Source organism: Diadema setosum, chromosome 3, assembly GCF_964275005.1.
Source record: "Diadema setosum chromosome 3, eeDiaSeto1, whole genome shotgun sequence".
Classification (NCBI taxonomy): domain Eukaryota; kingdom Metazoa; phylum Echinodermata; class Echinoidea; order Diadematoida; family Diadematidae; genus Diadema; species Diadema setosum.
The window spans coordinates 21,452,606-21,475,853 of NC_092687.1; the positions used below are offsets into that span (position 1 = coordinate 21,452,606).

The following is a 23,248-nucleotide window of genomic DNA, read 5'->3' on the forward strand; positions in this document are numbered from 1 at the left end:
ACTGAACCAATTAAATTTTGCAAAAATGTCATTCAAACATTGCCATAACAATTCATTCTGACCTACATAGTCTCAATCACTGTAGCAAACATTATAATAAAAGACACTTCATTTAGCTGTAATCACAGCAAACTCTTTGGGACCAGCAGCATCACTTCATCGTTTCGAAATCTTGACAGATCACATTGTCAAATGCCATTATATATTAGTGTTCTGGAAAACAAATGTCGACTATCAATACACCTGCCTTGAAACAGAAATGTTTGTACATTGTCTGTATATATAACATACTGTTACTATCAAACAGCATTTTTAACATTTGTGCATGAGGACTTAGTCTAGCAAATCAAGCAAATGGTTAAACATCAAAGTTTTGCAGTGACACAGAATGTAGCATCAAATCATGGAAGCAGCCACATGGTCTGTGTCATAATGAAAAGTTCTTCACTCAAACTGGATGGTGATAGTAGCAGGTGGGCTGGAGAAATACCATAAATCAGCCAGTATACATTTAATACTGATACAGTGGATCCTCGGAACCAGCAATTTTCTTTCATACTATCGAGAATTTGTTATAACCACACAAACAAAGCAACAACAAATATAGAGTGGATAATGTCGTGGTCTGAATTTCTACTTTGTTGTATGCAGAATTTTGTTATAACTGTGTTTGTTATAATGGGAATGCACTGTATAACTACAGGGACATTCTATTACCTGGTATATATATCACATATGTCTTGTGCATAGGCAATAACTTGTGTAAAATACACATAAATATATAAAGTTTGCTGAAAGTTTGAGCTTAATTTCTAAGTTCACACAACATTGTTACCAACAGAGGGTAGCAGTAATCACCGATCATTGCAAATATACCTTAGATTCAAATATGACTTCATTAACCACAATCAAGAAGGATAATGTCTACACAATGAATGGTCTCCTACCATAGTCTTATGTGTACTGCTAATACGTATTTATCATATGATCTTACCACACTTTAGTCCAAGAGAGAGATTTTGGTAATAACTATAAGTATATCTATACCACATATACAGTATATGTACATGTATGTCCATGTAAAATGGGGGAAAACAATCACACCATTGAACCAAGTGAAACAATTTTTTGATGCAGTATGCCCATTCTTGATATGTCATAGCAATTGGTGAATCTGCAAACTCTGTGATACTTCAAAAGGTTGAATAAAGTTTATACATGTATTCCACCACCTATGTCAAATTATGGTACAGCAGTATTCCTGATTTAATATCATTCCAAACAAGGAATTACAGTGATATTACACTTTAGAGGTAAAGGGACATGAAACATACACCATCTGACATAAGTCTCAAGTACTTAGTGAAAAAGGGGGCTATATCTAATAACCACATCTAACTTCAATATTACATTTTCTTTTGACAGGATCCTTATTTTAAAGGCAAAAATATCAATCTGAGTATACAAGAAGTGGCCATGATAATGACATATGAAAAGTGACAAAATTACTAATACCCACCCCCATCATTAACATCATATCCCATGAGATGAACATATACCAGTTATCCCATGTGAATGTAAAACACTATACAGCTATGTATACTCTTACAATATTTTTCCCTTTCAGTCTTGTTGAGATTTTGCAAACACTAAATCACCACCGCTATGTACCATTTTGGATGTAGAATACAAAACACATACTTTGCCCACCATCCTTCTTTTTTTTTTTTTTTTTTTGGGGGGGGGGGATGGATTATGAGCACTCTCATATTATCCTTCTTCTGGGAATGCTTGCATTTATCACCCAGTAAATCTCATAGAATTATGTGTAAATTGTACACACTTGATCACAGCATGATGCACCATTACTATTTGGGTTAGATTTTTTTTTTTCAAACACCAGCAGCTCAAATATGGCTTGGATGAAATTCCAAAGGGATAATTCTGCAGTAGTCTCAGTCTCAGACTTTGCATACTATATCAGTTTATCACACTTTATACATGGTACACACATGCATTCATACTTCTTTTGCTTGCGAATAACCAAGATATATACTCATACACTAAGGTTATGATAGATGTTCCCTCCTGCAAAGTACCCCCTCTCCCCCCCCCCCCCCCCGCCAGAAAAAAAAAAATCATAAAAGAGTGGAGCAGTCTGCAAGTAGTTGAGTTTGTATCTCTAATCTCAAGCCAGCCAAGAGCTGCTATAGAGTTCTTTCTGTGTACACAAGGCCCCATTAATTTGGCATTGTTCCAGCTGCCCTGCCAAGGAAGACAACTAGTACTGAACACTTGAACAATTTGTCAAGAAAATCTTCAATTAGAAGTTCTGCCAACATAGAGCCAGGAGAATTTTTGTTGTAATTCTTTAAACTAGGCATCCACACATCAGTTACATTCAAAATGAGCACAGGCTAGGTAGCCAGAGCTGTTTTTTTTTTTTGTTTTTTTTTTTAATTGGAATAAAAAGATGAAATGCAACTTGGATGTACAGTTGATTTTTTTTCTTGCATCATATTTGGTGTAGTCGGCAGGATATTCCTCACAACCCACATCCTGGCTGCAGGTGAGCTATGTGTGACCCCTAACTTCTCCCTATGAGTCAGCTCTCAACAGGCACTCGTATCCCTATGCATCACAGCAGAGTCAACCTATATTTTGCAAAATTCACAACTCGCAAAAAAAAAAAAAAAAAAAAAAAGTAGTGCCTCCTGTCACACAAATACATTGAAAATTGTCTCTACGATGGAAACCCTATTCTTTTTTTGTCAATAATTGATAACACTTCTTTTTCATTCTGTCTGCCAAGTTTTCAATCACAGATTCAGCCACTCACAAGATTGTTGTACAAGTCCTAATTTGCAAACTATCACACTTGAAAAATATACAGCAAATACAGTCAATATCATAGTCTATTATATTAAATCTATGTAAAGGTACACATTAACACTATTGCACTCCCAGTAACCTTAGTTAGATTATGACAATGATGTAGGTGTAAAACCCAATTCCAATAACATTTGTCATCGTAACGCACAACATCTCACAACTTCATACGATTAATGCCCTAGTTCTTTTCATCTAACATCATAAATTAGTAGCATACTCTCCTATTTCATGAAACAGGAAGATTCTTAATTTCTGAATGTCTGCCAAGCAGCAGGTATTTCTCCAAGCAAATTGCATGTAAGCACACAATGTGCATGTAGCAAGACACACTTGTTACATCGCATTCACACTTTTACACACACACACACACACACACACACACACACACACACACATATGATCTTTGTATTTTCAGTTTGTTGAGCAAAAATTAGAGTTGTACACACTGTTCAGCCATTGCAGTACTAGAGAGAATCGATGAACAAGGATGATTAGCTGACATGACAGCCATGACTGGCCTCAGTAGAAGAATGCAATGCATTCAGACACAAAGGAGAGTACTTGCAGTGAGAAGATCTAGGAGCTAAAGTGAGTTACACTACACTTCCACTACAGGGGAACCTCATTATAATGAGGACCCAAAAAAAACCATGGATAACAATTACCTTGTTATATCAGGTTTCTCACTACATATCAAGGGTACAAAAAACAAAGAAATGTAAAGAGTTGGGACCTGTAAAATCACCTCGTTACAAGGTATCATTAAATCCAACCTTTGTATAACAAGGTTGTAATGTACTAATGTACTTCGTGTTCAAGATGGCTTTATAATTTGAAGTATGAAATTTAACAGACAAAACAGTACAAAATTCAATAAAATCAGATATAGAATAACATAGAGTGCTAGAGTTGTGCTTTCACAAAAACAATGATAACAGTTGCAACCATGAATGGAACTCGAGATGATGATCTATGATAACCATCCATTACTTCACAAGTCTACCATTGACCTGTAAACAAGTCTTCACTAAATTTTGCTTTTTTGATGTGAAATCACTGAGAGCAACTGCATTATTAGCATTTAACCATTGCTGTGTTGTAGTAATCAATGATGACTTTTAATAAGGAATGATGACTTGTAAGGAGATAAATGCGGTTGTAGTTGCTTAAATCGTCTTTTTAAAAAATATATGAATATATATGTTTTGGGTTTATTGTTCTTGTACAAACAAATAATAGAACTGAGACGTGATGACCCTACCTTATCTGCTTTTGATGTAATACAGATCATAATAACTTTTCTGTGAAGATTTGCAAATATATATGTAAATAAACAACTTTTGAATGTCTATTTAAGATCATTTACCCATTCTCTTCATTGGATTTGACTCTGTTTACTGAAGTGACAAGCAGCATGGTGTGTAAAATGGCTGCACTTGACATGTTCCATTCCTGGAATTGACCACTTCTGATATTCTCTCTCCCTGGCCTCCAACACCAGCTGTAGCCAGAAGAAATCAGTGTACTCAGGTGGTGAATGACTCTGAGTTCAAATCAAGGTTACAAGCTTGGTTCCGAGCTGCAGGATGTCAAAAGGAAACACAAGAGTTTATAAGCAATTAAACTTGTCACACAGTTATAGACAAGTTCTGAAAATGTGTTACCACAATGAAAGAATTTTTTTTTTCAAGAGTCAGACATCAAAAAAGAAAAATCAAATGTTACCATGGACAACACTGAAAAATATATGTCAGAGCATACCCATCACACATAATATACAAAATATACTACAAGTTTACTGTGTGTATTTGAAATATGTTTCCTGATGTTGTTCTGCCTCACTCATTTTCTTCTGTTCTGTTCATTTGACCACTGGTTATAAAAATAAGATCTATCAAATGTAAACCAACTCCTGACTGTGGAGCCTTTGAGACGAAAATATTTCATATATGACCTTCTAATCTAAATCATAACATTCATGAGTATCAATAAATCTATGGCTCATGGTCAACATCCAACTGCTTACTAAATGGAATCACTAAAAGAACATCATCCCGTATTTTTCTGTGCACAATGAGAAGCTGGAACTTAAGATTTTGTAAATCAGACTAAGTGTTGCCTTGATTGAGATCAACAAGACAAAGACCACAAAAAATAATATGTTCATATGTAGCCAATTCCAATTCCAAGCAGAAATTTTCTTTCTTGAGCAAGTAGAAAGCATTATGGCATGACAAACACTGGGAAGTCTTCTTAAGTTAGGTTTCATTGACATTATAATTAATCCTAGAGCTGGAGTCTCTACCAACATTAGTCTTTACAATTTTATCTGAACAATTTGTTTCAAGATTAAATTAATATCAGTTCTTGGATATCTACTTAATGTTCACTTATATTTTGTTTTTATACAATAAACTGGAATTTCAAAAAGTAAAACAAACATCAATGATAATCAGCTTTGAGAGAAGACAATAAGACAATTACCCCATTCATACTAAACAAAAGTCTATTTCTGAAGCCTCCTTGAGTAACCTTGAGCAGCCTTTTAGCTCAGTATAAACACACAGAATATGGTGAAATATATCTGATCTGATCAGATGCTGAAACCACCTACAGGGGATGGTTTCACAGCCTCCTATCACACACATTTATAGCAGCCTCAAAGAGGCTAACCTGCGGTATAAATGCTCCAGGTTTTGAAAAATCGCTACTTGCTGGCCTGGCAGTTAAAGGGATAGTACAGTATTGGTGGAGATGAGAATCGGGCTTTTAACTCTTTGCGAGATACCAAGAAAACACTTATGAAATACTACAGAGCATACCATTTTAAGAGGAATTCAAAGTTTATTTAATGAAAATCGGGTTTGGAATGACTGGAACATCCAAAAACAAAGTAAAACAAAGCAATCGTAATAAAGTGTGGGTCCCACACTTATTGGAATTGCTCTGTTTTGAATATATCAGCCATTTCAAAACCGATTTTCATCAAATCGAAGCCAGCGTATAGCTATATTTTTACAAACGACTTAAGTAATCTATATTTAATATAAATGCTGTAAGAAAATAATAAAACAAACTTGAATGATATACTGCTTACTCATCAATTATCTAGGGATCCACGTCCTACAAGCTTAGCTTTTTTGTGGATCGCTATTTTCCAAAATTGAAGTTATTTTCTGAAAGCTCGCGAAGTATACATGTATACGCATCGTTCCTTCTGATTATTGTACATATGTTGATGTATATAATTTATTTCGTATATTACATGAACCTTTTGTAAAAGTGTAGACAATATCATTTTATGATATGTATACTTTGCATTACGTTTTGATTTTCTTTGATTGGAAATAAACTATGATTGAACTTGAACTTGAAATAAACGATGAATTCCTCATGGAATTACATGCTCTTTCATATTTCATAAGAGGTTTCTCATTATCTCACAAAAAAAAGTTAGAAACCTGAAATTAGGTCTCAACCAAAACTATACAATCCCTTTAATCACTGCAGATCGCATCTTCCCCCCCCCCCCCAACACCAACCACCACTAATGTAACAAGTCAGCAGCTGTGACTGACCATGAATGAATGCAGCTCACTTTTCCCAGCAAATTTGGTATTCAAAGTGTGTTCCATTTATTGGACGGGAATTTGTTTACCATGAGAAAGGAACCAGTTTGGGCCTGCTGAGGCAAAATCTGAGCAGGCGGCTCAGAAAGTATAAACAAACAATCATTTTCTCACAAGGGCCTTTGAAATGGTTTGAAGAGGCTCCAAATTTGGCTGCAGTATAAATGGGGTAAGAGTCAACTCACCATCAAAGTACGTAGTGTCAGTCTCATCATCCGGGGCAGGGAGAAATGGGGGCTTCATCTCTCGCACCTTGTCCCACTCAATGTCTCCAAAGAAGGCATGAGATTTCACACCTATGCACACAGGGACAGAATAAATCTGTTAACATGACTGATTGTTGCTAATGCTCTCTTCTCTAGAGACTATTGGGATTACAATACAGTGGAGTAACACCACACTACCTTTCATCTCAATGGTTCTCCAATACGATTGTTCAGCAATGAGAGGAGATGTCTTATCAATGTCTGAGTACTCACAGCAATATACCTGTACACTCTTTTTCATCTAAAATGTGGGGTCCCATTTTAATACACTGCAGTTTAATGATTTAAATAAGTTTGCTGTGTAAGGAATGTGGTTGTGTATTCACCTTTTATTTTCAATGTAAAGCATTTAATTTGTAGAGTATTTTGATATCATGAGAATAGAATACAGCTTCTTACTATACACTTGATACTGTGGCAGGCCTCAACTACAATGACATTCAAACGACCTAATAACTACCTTGACATTTTTTGTGTGGTTTGGTAATTACACAAAATAGTTCTTAAGTAATGACTGCAAATAAGTTTCTATGCACAATCTTTTAATATAATTACTTGGTAACTTGCCTCTTCCAGTGGTTGTGAGGTAATGACTATCAGGGCTGGACATTCGCAGTAAACCGATGGCCCCAGGGCCACTAAGAATTAATGTTAGGCCACCAAATTCTTAAAAGGGCTATCTTTTGATGGCTGATCGGGCACGTAAGAATCAAATTTAATTTGTATGTTTCAGTTTATTTTGGGACACTACATTTCCTTTTGGGGGCATGAAAATTTCAGACTAAAGATCATAGTGGCATGAAGGGGCTATCACAGTTGAGTCCTGGATTATGTAATGTTATCTAATGACAGCTCAAGGTTTCTCTTTTGCTGAGCATATGCACTCAGAGAAAGTATTGACTCTGACCTTCTGTTGCAGGCCGCTGATCTGGAGAAAGTGTCAGCAGACGTTCTATCAGGTCCTGTGCAGTGACTGAAATAGCCTCCTCTCCTTCTGGCCAGGATAAGTCTGAAATAGGCACAATCATCATTAGCATGTTAGGCACTGTACACATAGATTTACTGTGCACTTTTTATGACAGTGTAAAAATGAAAGTAAAAATTCCATCAATTTAGTGTCAAGATAAAATACCTCTGAACACCTCCACATTGCAAGATATGACAGGAACTTCAAATTACCATTTGGCACTCAGACACCATATTCCACAAGAATATGGTGCTCAACGATTAATTGAGAACTGATGAAGTACCAAGAACTATTCTTCAAGGTCAAATATCCCTTTTGCAAACTTCACAAAATTTTGCATGGTAAAAGAATAATGTCCCCTAACATAAGTTATGAAATGCTACTATAATACACCTAAGAGCTTTTGAAAAAGAAATGAAAAACTAACCTCATGTTACACAAGAATACACTCTCCTTTTTGACTGAGAACAACAGTTGGCATTTTTTTTTTGGGGGGGGGGGAGGGGATCCAAATGAATTCACTGGAAACCTATAGTATTTATTCCCCCTCTATCTCAAAGAAGTTTCCAATTTTATCATTCTGCGGAAAAGTCTGAAGGAACTACCTCTGCAATATATCAGCTTATGAAAGGAATCTACTTTTCAGAGCTGCAAATGAGACACACAGACTTTAACTCTTTAGCAGCCATCATGACGTAACCCTTTAAAAATCACAGTGCTAATTATTTATGCAAGACCCTGGCAGTGGCAGCCCTGAAACCTACTCACCTCTGCTGAGAATGTTCTGGAAGACAAGATCAGGTGACTGGTCACAGAAGGGAGGGAGACCAATCAGGAATTCGTAGAGACACACACCCAGGGCCCACCAGTCTACTCCTACACCTGCAGGTGAAGACACATACACAGAGGGTGTGTTAGTTCCATCACTATTTCATTGCTCTTTTGGGTACATAAAGGGAAAATTCACTGATTTTTATTAGACAAGAAAAAAATCATACAAATAGAATGGTCACAGTTTAAAAAAAATAAAAATAAAAAATAGACCCATCCAAATCAAGAAAAGTTGTGGGATATGAAAGTTTCACTGGGCTGCCTACATTCATCTATCATGGCTAAAGAATGAGGATTCCTGGAATTTTTGCATCATTCATGTTTGTCGTCAGGAAATCAACTCTTTCAAAATTTCTTAGATGCTAAAACCCTTTAGAAAAGCACTACATGTTTGTGCTGTAGTAATTTCATTGCTTAAGCTTCAAAGATGGTTAGCTAATACTGCAGATTGATGTGCATTTAACTTTTCTTCTTTTCTTTTCTTTTTTAATGAATGGTAAATTTGCTGTGCAGAGGACCTACTGACCATGGTGTTCTTGCAGTAGTAACTCTGGGGCAAGATAGTCAGGAGTTCCCAGAATTCTCTCCACTTCCTGTTCTCCACCTCCTGCCTGGCGAGGGCGCCGTTTACAACTCTTGGGTGTCTTGAGTGGGTTTGGTCTAGGAGTGAACAGACTGTCACGCCCTGGAGTTTGTATAAAGGACAGGTTAATGATAAGCACCGTGATCAAAAGGATGTTAATTGCTCCTCAATATGAGAGAACACATTCTTTGCTTTGACAGAATAATTTGAAAATCACTTGGGCTTCAGATGGTGCACAAATGTCATGGAGTATTATATGATTAAGTCATTAATTACTGGTAGATTTAATCAATTGTGGCAGCGAGTTTTCTAAACAAATTATGTACAAATATTCATCACTTGAAAAGTAAGGTGAAGGTATCACAGCAATATAGAGAATAGTATTTCTAGAATACCTGGAGTCTTGTAACGGACTCTTGCTGGTGTCACATAAGGCAGCTGCCCTGGGGTACGACATGGGATGCGTGGAGGGTTGTGGCGTGTTCCCTGGGGGCCTGGAGTCGACGCATTTCTCTGCAATCACAGCATGATACACAAACCACCACCAAGCAAAAAATGTTGTTTAGGAAGCAAGCAATTGATGCAAATCAATTCTTAAGTCAGGTGAGACTAAATGCATTTTATGCAGATCAAATTAGATTACACTGTAAGTTGGATCAGAAAGAAGCATACATAAAAATGCATTACAGCTTCAGCATTTGATTACTGACAGAACACGTCAATTTAATGCAAAAAGTGGTATCATGGTATATCATACTGTAAGGCCACTTAATATTTAAGGTGACTTTACCCCCCCCCAAAAAAAAAAAAAAAACAAAACAAAACAAAATTAAGAAAGAGGATAGCAGAATTCTCATTACAATAGAATAAGCACAGAAATTGGAAGAGGTAATCTTGGAAACATGCATACATTCAAATTAGAGAAGACAGTAACATGTATGTTATTACAAAACAAGCCAGCAAGGATGAATGACATGAATTATCACAATGTTGCAATTCAGTCAGGTAAGATGAATTTCTTATTTTTCTTGTTCCAAGGAATCATAATATAGAATAGTATTAGACACAACAGCCAAAGAAATACATGTGTAAAAATTTCCACATCACAAAAATGTCCACTTTTACTTTACTCCAGTTAGATAAAAAGCATATAGATAAGATGGTATATATTGCAAGAAATTGAAAGTAGTGCCAAGTTGTGTTATTACAGTAGTATGCAAAGTTTGCATTCTCTATGTTTACTCACAGGTTTGAGTTTAGTCACTGGAGGAAGATCTGTGGAGGAGGCAGGAGACACGTTGGTCAGATCACTAAGCGCTGTTCGCTCCTTCTGATCACATGACATCAGGCTACACTCTGATTGGCTAACTCCAGACCAATCACTCCTGCTACTGAAGCTGACCTCACAGTGACCTTCAGTAGTATCAGTCTGGTGGTGATGGTCACTCTCAGTCTTAGATTCCTCAGCTGCCATGTCAGAGCAGGAGTCCAAGGAGGCTCTCTTCTCTCGCTCGATGCTTACATCCCAGTCAAAGCTGACATTTTTCCTTCTGTCTTTCATATCTAAGATCACAGCTGGGGGAGACTTAAGCACAGATTTGACATCATCTTCTACAACTAGCTCTGAATCAGTCTTGACATTAGTGTGGAGATTTGGTGACAACATAGAGTTTGAGTCTTCTGTAAAACTCATACCAGCTTCATGGCTTAGGCTTTGGTTTTCTTTGCTGCAATCAGTGGCATCTACATCTGTAACATCATGAGGAAGTGCAGTTTTTGGGCATGACTCAAAATGAACAGGATCTGGGAGCATGGAGTCACTGCTTGATTCAGCTCCACAATTACAATGTTGATCAGACCCTCCTGAGGTTTGAATACCTCTTTGGCTGTATACAGCTGCTTTGCTGATACCGGAAGCATCCATTTTGTTGTCTTCTGCATCCACAAATGTGTCGTCGCCAGCTGCCACAAAGAGCTTTAGACTGAGTGCTTTGATTTCAGACGTCAGCCCGCTGTGAAAGCCCGAGTCGTACATGACCAGGCGGCCTTGTCTCCCTGGCAATGATGCTGGGCTCATCTCCACCTCAGAGAGGGCTCGCTTTCGTCCCCTCCTACCCGTGGCTGTGGAGTCCTCAAGCTCAGGGCTAGAGGGAAGACTTGATGTAGACAGACACCTCTGGTGGAGGGAGCGGAATTCACAGCTCAATGGGGAGGAGGCCCTGTCTAGGGAGTGACCCTCCTCAGCAGAGATACCTGCTTCATCATGATCCAGTGACTCCTTTGCATAATGACTCTCATCTCCACATGAAGATGGTTCCTCACAGTTTTCAGAATGTGGGATCCTTACAGGTAAAAGGGAGTTGGAGTCTCTACCAGACGGGGGCAAGGAATCTGTAGTATCATTGCACTCCAAGGGATGTCGTTCCTCTCTGCTCACAGATTCAATGTTGGTCTCCAAGTTGGGTACATGGTGTTGTAAGTTGGACACCCTCCCTTCTCTGCCCCTCTCTGTGTCCAGCTGGTTCCTGCCTGGACAGATGTCCACCTGTCCTGCCTCTGAAGTTCCTTTTTGTTTGTGAATGCTGACCACATCTGACTCTGGAGAGGCACCAAGTCCCTTGGGAGTGTAAGAGAGCTGAATGGCAGGACGAGATATTGGTGCACGTCCAACTGGGGTTTGAAATGTGATGTCCCTTCTTAAATCAAACTGGTTGCTGCTGTCGGCCAGAGAAGTCTTTTTAGGCCTCTGCAAAGCTGGAGTCCCATCAAAACTTTTCAGGTGGGGACCACTAAGGAGTGTGCTTGATTTGACATCAGTGAAAGTCACCTTGACGTGGTCTCTGCCTGGATGAGGGACGCCGTGATCACTTGAGGCATGAGGGTGAGTGTCAGGGGTCAGGGAAGGTTGGTGTGAGTCCCGCCATGACTTGTTACTGGTGGGTAACATTGGAGAGGATTGTGGTGCATGGCTAAAACTCTGCTTTACCTTGGCTAAAGAGTCTGGTGTGTCCTGTATGAACGAAAGAGAAAATAAGGATTGGGGATTGTGTGATGGCAAACTAACACACAGCCACCATCAAAGTAACAACCCTCATTTTATTGATACGTTTTAGTAATTCTACATACATGCTAATGTTTCCTGGATAGTTAACTGCTCACATGTTTAAATTACTAGCACATTCTTATCTGATTGTACAACGTATGTGGCAAAATTTCAAGTTTCATAATTACTTCACAAACTACAACCAGCACAGATTAATGAAATGATATTAAAAATCAAATTATTTACATGGCATGTCATACTTACAAATGTGAGGTTGGTGGTGAGAGACAGAACTTGTCCTGGTGTGCGATAGAAGACGTCACTCTTTGTTGGTCTGCTAATAGAGGGCGTGCTAATGATGTCAGATATGTTGATTTCTACAAGAAATAATGAGACATTGATCTATAAAATGCAAAAACCATCTGCTATGAAAGAGTGGGGAAACAAAATGTTAAATGAACGAAAGAATATTATTCAGAGGGGTGAAGGTTCAGGTGCGAGTTTCTTCACTTTGTTTCCCTCTACAAATTAAATTTGTTAAGATCGCAACTGCTGACCTGTAAGATCATGTAAATTGACAAACATTAACAAACATTTCTGACATGTTTGCTAATTTACAGATCAGCAGTTGCGATCTTAACAAATTTAATTTGTAGAGGGAGACAAAGTGAAGAAACTCGCACCTGAAACAAAATGTTCATTGCAATTTTTCAAAGAATTGAATAAGAGAGTATTGTGAAAACTTTTTGGACAATATCAGTTGACCTTTCACCTCTAACAAAATCTTTCAGGGCAGAAGCAAAAAAAAAAAAAAATCAACGTAAACCATAATAAAACAATGCAAACTATAGACATGATATGATAAAGTAATATGTGCCATGCAGTCACGGGGAAGCTGTTCTTTGCACTATGCAAAATGCTCAATAGCATACCACGCAGATCCATAATTTCAATGGCCTTATTGATGGTACAAAATCTGAGCAACACAGAGAGCATGAAAAGATGTGGCTAGTGATGGAACAAGGATACACCTCAGGGGCGGATCCAGGGAGGACCGCAACCGGTGCACGCCCCCCCTTTATTTTTTTGTTGAAACAAAAGAAATAAAAAGAAAAAAATGGGGGGAGGGGTGCCTGTGCCCCCCCCTTTAATTTTGTAAACACGCCCCCTCTTTACAGAATTCCTGAATCCGCCCCTGCACCTTATAGTTAGCAAGCTTCCTAACAGTGACTTGAAAGAAAAATTCACATGTGGTAAAACTCTCAGTTAAGAAAGAATGACATGACAGATTAAGAAATAAACACTACTCCTTTTCAAGAAGCAGAGTTTGTGATTTTCTAACTTGGCGGGGACATAGAGTACATATGTACCTGGCACTTGTGTTATGAGAGTGAATACTTAAGAACAATGTTGGTTTCTAACACATCAGTCAATACAACAAATCCACCAAAATAGAACCCCTGAACTGAAAGGTGTATACATTGGTCTACTGGATGTTTCGGACGTGATGTATGGCAGAGATTAAAAGGTATAAATGCAATGAGGCACAGAAGTATACTATATAGATGCACTGCCATTACTTTGTAGCATATGGACATGAAGAAACTGGATATTTTAATGGTCGAATTGAGAAACAGAGGTATGGGAGGGAGAGTAGACTTACTATGATCCATGGATATCTTGGAAAGTCCAAAGTCTGTCAGTTTAATGTGGCCTTCATTAGAAATCAGCATATTATCTGGCTTCAGGTCCCTGGGGGAAAAATATGAACAATACATCACATTTAATCAGTATCACGAGGTATAAAATTGCTTGATATCAGCTATATGCGATAGGGAAAATTTGTTTCAGAAGTACATGTGTATTATGCTCATTCTTAAAGTATAATAGTCCTGAATTTACATGTACATGTACTTTGCAATTTTCTCTTCATAGAAATTCAAACATGATTGATGTTTGTTATGTATGTTTATATATCGGTATTCAACTATTTGTTATGCAGCAAGATTTAAAGCACTTACAAACCGTTCTGGTTCTCAACTGACATGTGTTTCCACATAGAATTTATCCAGACTAGAAAAAATGCCATAAAATTGAGACACCGCTTCAGGGCAGCTAGATTCAGCAGACAAAATAACTTGGTATTAAAAACAAAATTTGAAATATATGTATGTACATATTATTTTAAATGAAAATCTTGTATTAGTTAAAACATACAAAGCACACAAAATAGGACAAACTAGATCTACCAAGATTGGCATCTCTGAAGCCTACCTGTGGATAATGCCATGCTTGTGTAGATACTCCAGAGCCAAGACAACTTCTGCTGTGTATATGAGGGCAGTGTTCTCATCAAAGTAGCCACAAACATGGAGCAGTGACTTGACATCCCCTCCTATCAAGTACTCCATCACCTATCATAAATCATTTCATAGACAACGAGCATTAGTCCACATTCACACATACAATACCTGTATTAACATTAACTTTAGTCAAGTATTTTATGCGGAAAATTTGCATACATCAATTCATGATGTAAAAACAAAGAAATCAGTTGCCTCCTGATCATATTTCCATACATTTTCTAAAATATCTAGTCCAAAGTGTTTTGATGAATTAAGCTTTACAACAATAAAATCATTCTTTTCATTGCATTATGAAATAGACAAGACAATTGATCTAGATGTGATTTTACTTTCATTATTATCACTTCTAAACCTCTGCAGAACCTCTGAAAGAGGCAGGAAATGCTTTGTTGCTTATGATGATGATACAAGTTCAAGTCTAGTGACTTGATTTGTTTGCATATATGAAGTAAAAACTTAATTTGAGTAATCAAAGTAATAAATTAATGAATCTCCTTGGAGTAACTTGTGTGTAACATTAGAAAGCCACTGTTACCAAGCAGGGCTTCTTGGGTATTGAAAATAACATACTGGCAAGCCAAGAATGTGACAAAGTCAAATGGTGGACTGACAACAATTCAATTTCTTGTCAGCATGCATGATAAATTAAAGTTGGCTTTGTACATTGTCTATATTACATTACAAGAACTTTGTGCACAATGAGCAAAGATGGTGTTTTTGTCTCACCAGGTAGATATACTGAGCTGTCTGGATGGAGTAGTAGAGATGCACAATGAACGGACTCTTGGAGAGAGCGAGGGCGTCCCGTTCTGTGGTCACCTGGTCAGCCATGTTCTTATTCACCATCTCAGATTTCTTCATGGCTTTGATGGCATACAGCTTGTCTCTCCCTACTCTCTGTGCCAGGTAGACTTTCCTGCAATACACATAGTTATACAGTAGAATACCAAAGTGTGATGTCATGGCCACTTATTGCCACAGAAACTGGTTCAAAACAAACCTCACTTAGTCCAAACATCTGTGAACATTATTGTTGCTAATCATGCTCATACCTGGTTTTAACCCAAGCTATAACATAACACTGTGACATCATCACTTCGGTACTTTATAATACATTGTAGATTTACATGTATTACCAGCCTCCTACATGTACATTGTAATTTTCATCTTCACACCAAGGTACAAGTTGCAATACAGGGGAACTTCATTATAATAAGGTACTTGGGACCACTGTATCTTGTTACAGCAGGGATGAAAACAAAGGCATATAAAAGGAATGTAACTTGCTTAATTATCCTGTTACATTATCAGGTATCTCATAATATTCAACCTTGTCCTGACAAGCTACTCACTGTACATGTACGCATACAATATCTGTTTTCAATTCGTATCTTATTTTTAAATCATTGTTGGTCGTCTCTGTCCAATTCTCCAAGGAGTAAACCGAACCTAACAAAGATATAAACAAAAACACATATAATATAGAACCCATCAATTACTGCTATACAGAAAATGCTGTACAAATCACAAATCATATATATGGCATGTACTGAACACAAATGACAATGTATGAAGAGAAATGTATAGTTGTATGTGAAATGCACGCAGAGCTTGTATCCATTAGCATGTTTGTAGGTTTCCAGTAAAGATGATGTTTTATTTACGGTAATTTTTATGATAAAATGGGTTCAAGAATATAGTCAATTAGCAGCACTGGAATTAATTTAAAGTGTGCACTTAATTTTCTTCGACTACTGGTGACATGCACAGCCGTGCAAAAAGTGTGCAACGAAAAAGCGTATTATACAGCACAGTGTGTTATCTTACAATGTACATGGGACATTAACGAGAAAGCATTCTGCACACTCACTGACGTCACAATGTCTACATACACAGTGTGCACTCAACCCATTTTGTAAATCAAATAATACACAGGTTTAAGTTCGTGACATTAGTGGAGATGTAGCTCGCTCTCGCTCATTCACAACATTATGCAACATGCACTCGGCTCCACCTCACGCATTTTTCACCATTATATGTAGAAATACCCTCAAGTGCACTGCATTTCCACTGAACACACTCTCACCTGTGCATTAGGTATACTACCACCTGTATGATATTAAGAATTACCACACAAAACTAAAAGGCATTAAAAAACCTAAAAGTTACTCACCCAAATGCTCCTCTGCTGATGGGTTTAATCATTGTGAACTCCTCAATTTTGGGGGTCAAATGCACCTATAACATAAGATAGAGTGCAAGAAAGCAATGCACAATTACGTGTTACATGTTACATTGCATGCACATTCTCATACATGGGCTTTTTAATGCCATGGTAAAAAAACAACAATAATAACACCAATTCTAGTGCTGTTTTGATTTTATGCATGCATGTATCAACATTCTGCAATGCTATACATGTACATCCACAAAAGAAATGCTTCATGTGGATCCTGAGATCCACAGATTGGGTTTGTCCCAAAGTTATGGTTGATACAATAGAGAAAATGACAATATATTAAAAATCTTACCCTCTTTTAGGATGACCAGGCAATTTGAAAGCTCGCTCATAACCGAAAAAATTGTTGCTGATGGCAAAAAGTATGAGCAGAAAATGGCTTACAGTAAAGATGATAATTACTTTTAAACAGGGGGGCGTGGAAGTACAGCATTTGTAATGCGCCATCGTTCTAGTGGCCTATAGAGGCGCAGAGAAGGAGAGGAAAGAAGAATCTCTCCTTTGTATCCATGCTCCATGCCACCGAGAAGTTATGTGCACTATTGCAGGTGCTAATAAATTGCTTTGACAAAAGACAGCACTTCTGTTTGAATACTATGCATCATTCCTAAAATACAACATACCTCGCCAGCAGCAGTTTGCTGTCCCCTTCAATATTTTCGACAGCAATCGTTTAGTTTGCAAAGAATATAGGACATGCGAAGAACAGAAGTAAAAAATTGTACTCCTTTTACTGTAAAATGCTACTAAACATGCACAAATATGCATAAAAACTTAGCTAATTAGAATTCGAAAGATTTAACATCAAAGTAAATGAACATGGCGAACAATATTATGCACAAATGTGTGCAAGATGGTTATATTTTAACTTTTTTTATGAGATACTATTATGGGTTCTAACGTTACTCCTTTTTTCAGTCCAGGCATTTTTATAAATAAAAAAGAGATTTGAACAAAAACTTAACTCCACAATAAATAGTTGTACCATAGACCCATCTACAAAGATTATCACCAAGTTCCATAGACACTACAGGATTTCAACATTTTATCTGAAATACAGCTTAAATTTGTTAAAACCAAGAACATCTTTTTTGGGCTCCATGTCGCTCCCCTACAATTGTACACATATCTTTCGAGTTTTGCCCCTACGTTGATACCCCACCCCCCATAATGAAACCGGTTTGATGCCCATGGGGATGATTGTCATTGACTAAATTTTAAAAAAAATCAATAAACCCCACAGAAATAAAGAACTAGACGCCCTATCTACTGTGTACAGTGACAGGGCTGTTCTAACTAGGCGGCAGCGTTTAATGTGTAAGTACTGTAACTGTTCACTAGCGCCCTGGGGCTCTATTCTGAGGGCTTAATTAAGGTGTACATTGTAACTGCACCTAATTTCATGCTGAGAGCTTAATTAAGTAGGGGGTTTATTAATTACCATGACAACAAGCATTTTGACGGGGAAAGTCTTACGCGCATGCACTTCTAAAAGGACTTTATCACAGAGTTAACAAATTGGTATTTTGAGCGTGTAATTAAGTATGAAAGTTAATGTAATCTAAATGTAATAATGGAAAACTTGATAATACCAAAGAGTGTCATTACTAGACCCAGAATGTCTCTAGTTTTCTAGTTCTACTCCGATACATCACGCATTACAGCATTTTTTTCTCGACAACAACCATGCTTACCGTGGCCGTCTACGGTAACCAAGGAGCAGTTGAATGTTGTTGTCATGGTATCCAAAGAATTCAGAGAAAAAAGAAATAGGCGATCTTCGAGGAATTTTGTCATTTTATGTGAGCTTTTCGAGTGCATAGGAAGGGTTGTAATCAAAGACCGAGTGTGCACACGGAGCTCTTTGGTTGTTACAGGGGGTGTGTGGAGGAGCGCACATTGAGGGCATTTGCCCGCGTAGGACCTAGTGTCTAGGGTTGCTAGGCTAATCATCATTTTGCCAGCTAACGTCAATTACGGTATGGTCGCCACTGCGGTAAGGTCGCCAGACATTCACATCGCATGTAACGCGCGCCGCGATCGGAGATCAGGTTGGGCGACGGATTTTCATCACTTTCAAAATACATTCGTAATTCACCGTTTTCCTCCGTAAAAACACAAATAATTTTAATCAAAATATATTTTACCATATGTAACAGGTAATAAAACTATTTTTAATGCGAGGATGTTTTTGATTTAGAATGGATTTCAGGTGGCAGATTAAGGGAGATTTTCAAACGCGGTGACCGACAATGCCTCCTTCATTGAAGCGTATGTATAACACACACGCTAATAATATGTGGCCGGCTAGGGGCGGCGAACTAATTCAGTGCCGATAGTTCGCCAGCCCGGACGTGCACAAGAATTACACACAAGTGGCGACCATACGGTAATTGACGTTAGGCCTACATATTGTAACAACGCGTCTGATTGAATAATAGCAATGAGAGGAACCTATAATTAAAGATGCCAAATTAGCTAGGGTCCTATTAGCCCGACCCAGACGCTGATATTACGCTGTGCGAAAACAGCTAACAGTTACGTATCGGCTATCCTGGGTTTTAGGGGTCTACATGTAAATTATTTTGGGCTGCTAACTTCAGCACAGGCATAGATACGGACTATGGAAAGCCAAAATGGTTTCACCATAACCCTAACCCTAACCTAAACCCTAACCCTAACCCTAAACCCTAACCCCAACCCTAACCCCAACCCTAACCCTAACCCTAAAACCCTAACCCTAACCCTATAAGTATAACCCTAACCCCAATCCTATTTGGCTTTCCATAGTCCGTATCTATGCCTGTGCTGAAGTTAGAAGCCCAAAATAATTTAGACCCCTAAAACGCAGGATAGCCTACGTATCTACGTACAGCGACTGGGCTGTACTATAACCTTAAGCAAAGGTAGGGTCCTATCGTATAGCCTATGCCTAATAACGTGAATAAAACTTGAGCAGAAGTTCTAACAAGTTAACAAGGGGACTTAGTTTATGATCATAGTGCGATACCTTTAATTACGTCCTCTGACTGATTTTGCCCATGATTAAGGGCCTATTTATTTCTCGACTTACAATGTCTATAATTACGAATTTAATTACAAATACGACCTCAGAATACCACCCTTGTTGGCCTTGGTCTATCATGTCTAACATTAGATTCTATGTAGGTACCTAGCCTAACCTTAAGCCGTAGTAGTAGGGCCTATCACATCACTATGACCAACATGCATGACGACTAACAGTAACAATGTTACAAATTACAGTAAGGGCACCGGTTTTCGACACTTTAGCACATTTCCTTGTTTACCATCAATACTGCACCGTTTTACCTCGGAATTTCGATATGAAGTTGAGCTACAAGTGCCAATAATAATATGCCTTAAACGAATTCCCATTTGAATGCACTCGCGTTCAATTTTTAAGCGATTTCCGTCACGCCGTCGCTGGCATCAGATTTCGACACTCAGCATCATTTTTCAACACAATCACAGCGCGCATCACACAGAAATCACATGGCGCGTACAGTACGCGTACACTGCATTGTGGACGCAAACTAGCAATCATACCGGCGCAAGAACTTGTTGTTTCCTCTATAACGTGTCTTGATGTGGGAATGTCGAAATCTGGTGCCACATTCTCAAAGCCAACTCTTTCTACAAGTTTGCTCATTTATCACGAATTCAGCCATGAAATTACTAAAGACGATTATGAAATCAAACATCAAGATTTGGCAAACAAACTGATACTAAAGCAAGATAACCGGCATGGGTGAATTTAATTTTACGGCGATGTATACAAAATGCGTCATATTGTTTTGAACTCCTAAAAATGGCTGCCATTAACATTTCTGCTGACACTGTGTTGCTTTTCTCCTAAATATTCTACCGTCGGATTATGATGACAAGTGACAAACGGTGTTTATATAAGACTAGAAATGTGATTGATAACTTGGTTGATTGCTGAAGTCAGACATTTGTATTGAGTATAAAATTCAATGAGAATTATCTGCTGGGTGTCGAAATCTGGGTCCTGTTGAAAACTGGTGCACTAACGGTATGTATAGTAAGGGTACTAGGTCTCGCGCAGGGACGTAATGATCGCGCATAGCGTAACTGCGTATAGCAAGCATTAATACGCGTAAGACTAAGCGCAAAATTTGCCGATACGCCCATGGAATAAACATACCTGACAACCGCTAAAAATGAGAAGGAAGCAGGTAAGAAATTTAGATTTCAAACAAATTTTTCACTAAATTTCCAATTTTTTGGAACAAATTTTTCACTAAATTTCCAATTTTTTACGTTATAATTTACCTACCTTAGCTTAAAATCTTTTTTTTAAGGATGTTGTAGCCAAGACGTGTCGTCTCGCTTGTCTCGTTCGTATGATCGTAGCCGATAGAATTCGTATTTTGTTCGATCAATCGTTTATAATATTCTACGAAAGCCGAAGCACGTTCACCCGCAGAGAGGGGCAGACACTTTCACGCATGAAACTACATAGGGCAGCTGCGCGATCTTTACATACCCCGAGAAGGTGAACGCATAAAAAAAAGTCCGACATACAAACGGCGACAGCGCACTACTCCGTCATCGTATCATCAGGAGATTCTGGGAGGTGATTTTTCTGCATTTTCGTGATATTCATTGAGAAATTCAGGTACGATTATGGAATATTAAACTTCTATTATAAGAGCATTTCAAATTTTCGTGCGCGATATCTAGACCCCTCAACCATACAATCAATGTAGCCGTAGGCTCTGGATAACATTAGGCATAGACCCTATAACCATGATAACGTTAGAGTTCTAGCACCATTGTAGTTTGTATCACAGCACAGGCACAGGCTAAAAAAAAAAATAATAATCTAAAAAATCTAGGCCTACTGTTAGGCCTAACGTTAACAACATTGATACTGAACTGTGGAGTGTGAGTGATCATTGCTTACCTTCGCTTGCGAACGTCTCCTTCCTGAACGAATTTCATTCTTGTCGTTCGTTCTGTCCATCACGCAAGCAGGTTGCGTTTGTGCACGTAGAATTGGCTCGCTGTCCTTGGCCTCCATTTTTAGTTTCTGGATTTCGGTTGTTTCATTTTAACGTTAGATTTAAATCTATTTAGCCCATTTCGTGGTCATAACATAAACTTCGGTACAATTTGTTACAATTAATCGTAAGACTAAAGCGCTCCGACTGTCGACTGACGTGTAAACAATCTGACCGGATACAAGCGATCCGGATAATCGATGCATCAATGGCATGGGATTCACGCAGGTTGAATTAACCGCGCTACCCGGCTTACCATCGGACCGCGCAGAATCTCCCTGCGTATCGCATATACTCACGAGAGGGCGTGTGATGGGGCTTGGCTACAGTGTAGTTTTATCATTACTGATCGGATCGTAAACTGACGATCGACACCGTCAGTCAGATTTTTCTCTCTCTCTCTTTTCTTAGATATACAGTCTGTAATAGTGGATGAAATTGGGTCTTCCTAGATGGCTAAAATATGTTGAAGGACCAAAATATTGATAAATAATGGCTGTGAATAACCTTGAAATGGTCTTCTAGTATTTTCTTCATTTTCGTGTGATATCAAAGCATCAAAACAATATAGGCCTAACATAAAAAAAGATATATCATAATCGACAGTAAAAATAATTGAGAAAACAGAATTTTTCAATTATTGCCAGTGGTTAATTTTGTATGATTTTAAATCTAAATTTCACACAAGGCTTGCCTTCAGTATCAATAGGCCTATTTGTTTATCATAGGCCCTATTATCAATCTCAAGATTTCCAATATTGTGGAAATATGAAATATAAAATATGAAATATGATACCTGTACATGTACCTATCACTGGCATAAATCCGTACCGAGGAGCGGGTGGATGATCGGCGATAGTCATCACATACGAGCACAAGTACATAAGCCCACGATACGCACATGTGCACTATGTGTACGTACAAAATTTGAGACAAAATGAAATACAGACATGGTAATACACTGTATTGATATCTATTTGTTAAAAGATATTGTAGTACATAGTTCTTCATTTCTACGGGATTTACTAATTTTGTTGAATTTAGTCAATGACGATCATCCCCATGGACGTCAAACCACTTTCATTATGAGGGGTGGGGTGGGGGCAAAAGAGATGTGTGAGGGAGCACAGCGACCGAGCGAGGGGAGGGGGTATCCTCCCACATGAGACAGGTTTTTGCATTTTCACGCTTGTAACTTCAGACATATAGTGCACACTTTGGGTGAAATATTCAACTTTTTGTTTCTGTTACAAAAAGTAAGAAGTATTAAAGGGATTGTATAGTATTGGTTGTGGTGAGGATTCAGCTTTTAACTTTTTGCAAGATACATATATTCAGAGAAACCACTTTATGAAATGCAAAAGAGTATACAATTCTAAGAGGAATT

General features: G+C 38.1%; 1 protein-coding gene across 1 annotated transcript; it reads right to left on the reverse strand.

The window, feature by feature from the left end:
* Positions 1-3,270: 3,270 nt before the first annotated feature.
* LOC140226262 (serine/threonine-protein kinase greatwall-like) lies at positions 3,271-21,985 on the reverse strand. The gene is made up of 13 exons (XM_072306752.1): positions 21,765-21,985; positions 16,751-16,815; positions 15,304-15,493; positions 14,486-14,625; positions 13,875-13,963; positions 12,476-12,588; positions 10,415-12,178; positions 9,564-9,681; positions 9,112-9,270; positions 8,523-8,636; positions 7,695-7,796; positions 6,707-6,817; positions 3,271-4,471 (listed from the first exon to the last, which is right to left on the reverse strand). The coding sequence occupies exons 1-13, from the start codon at positions 21,879-21,881 to the stop codon at positions 4,419-4,421; spliced, it is 3,135 nt and encodes a 1,044-aa protein (XP_072162853.1). The 5' UTR covers positions 21,882-21,985; the 3' UTR covers positions 3,271-4,418.
* Positions 21,986-23,248: the final 1,263 nt, after the last annotated feature.

Coding starts and splice junctions, on each gene's coding strand:
- LOC140226262 (XM_072306752.1), bottom strand. CDS start 21,881: ATGGAGGCCAAGGACAGCGAGCCAATTCTACGTGCACAAACGCAACCT. Junction 9,271..9,563: donor AGTCCGTTACAAGACTCCAG/GTATTCTAGAAA, acceptor TACAAACTCCAG/GGCGTGACAGTCTGTTCACT. Junction 4,472..6,706: donor TGACACTACGTACTTTGATG/GTGAGTTGACTC, acceptor GACATCCTGCAG/CTCGGAACCAAGCTTGTAAC.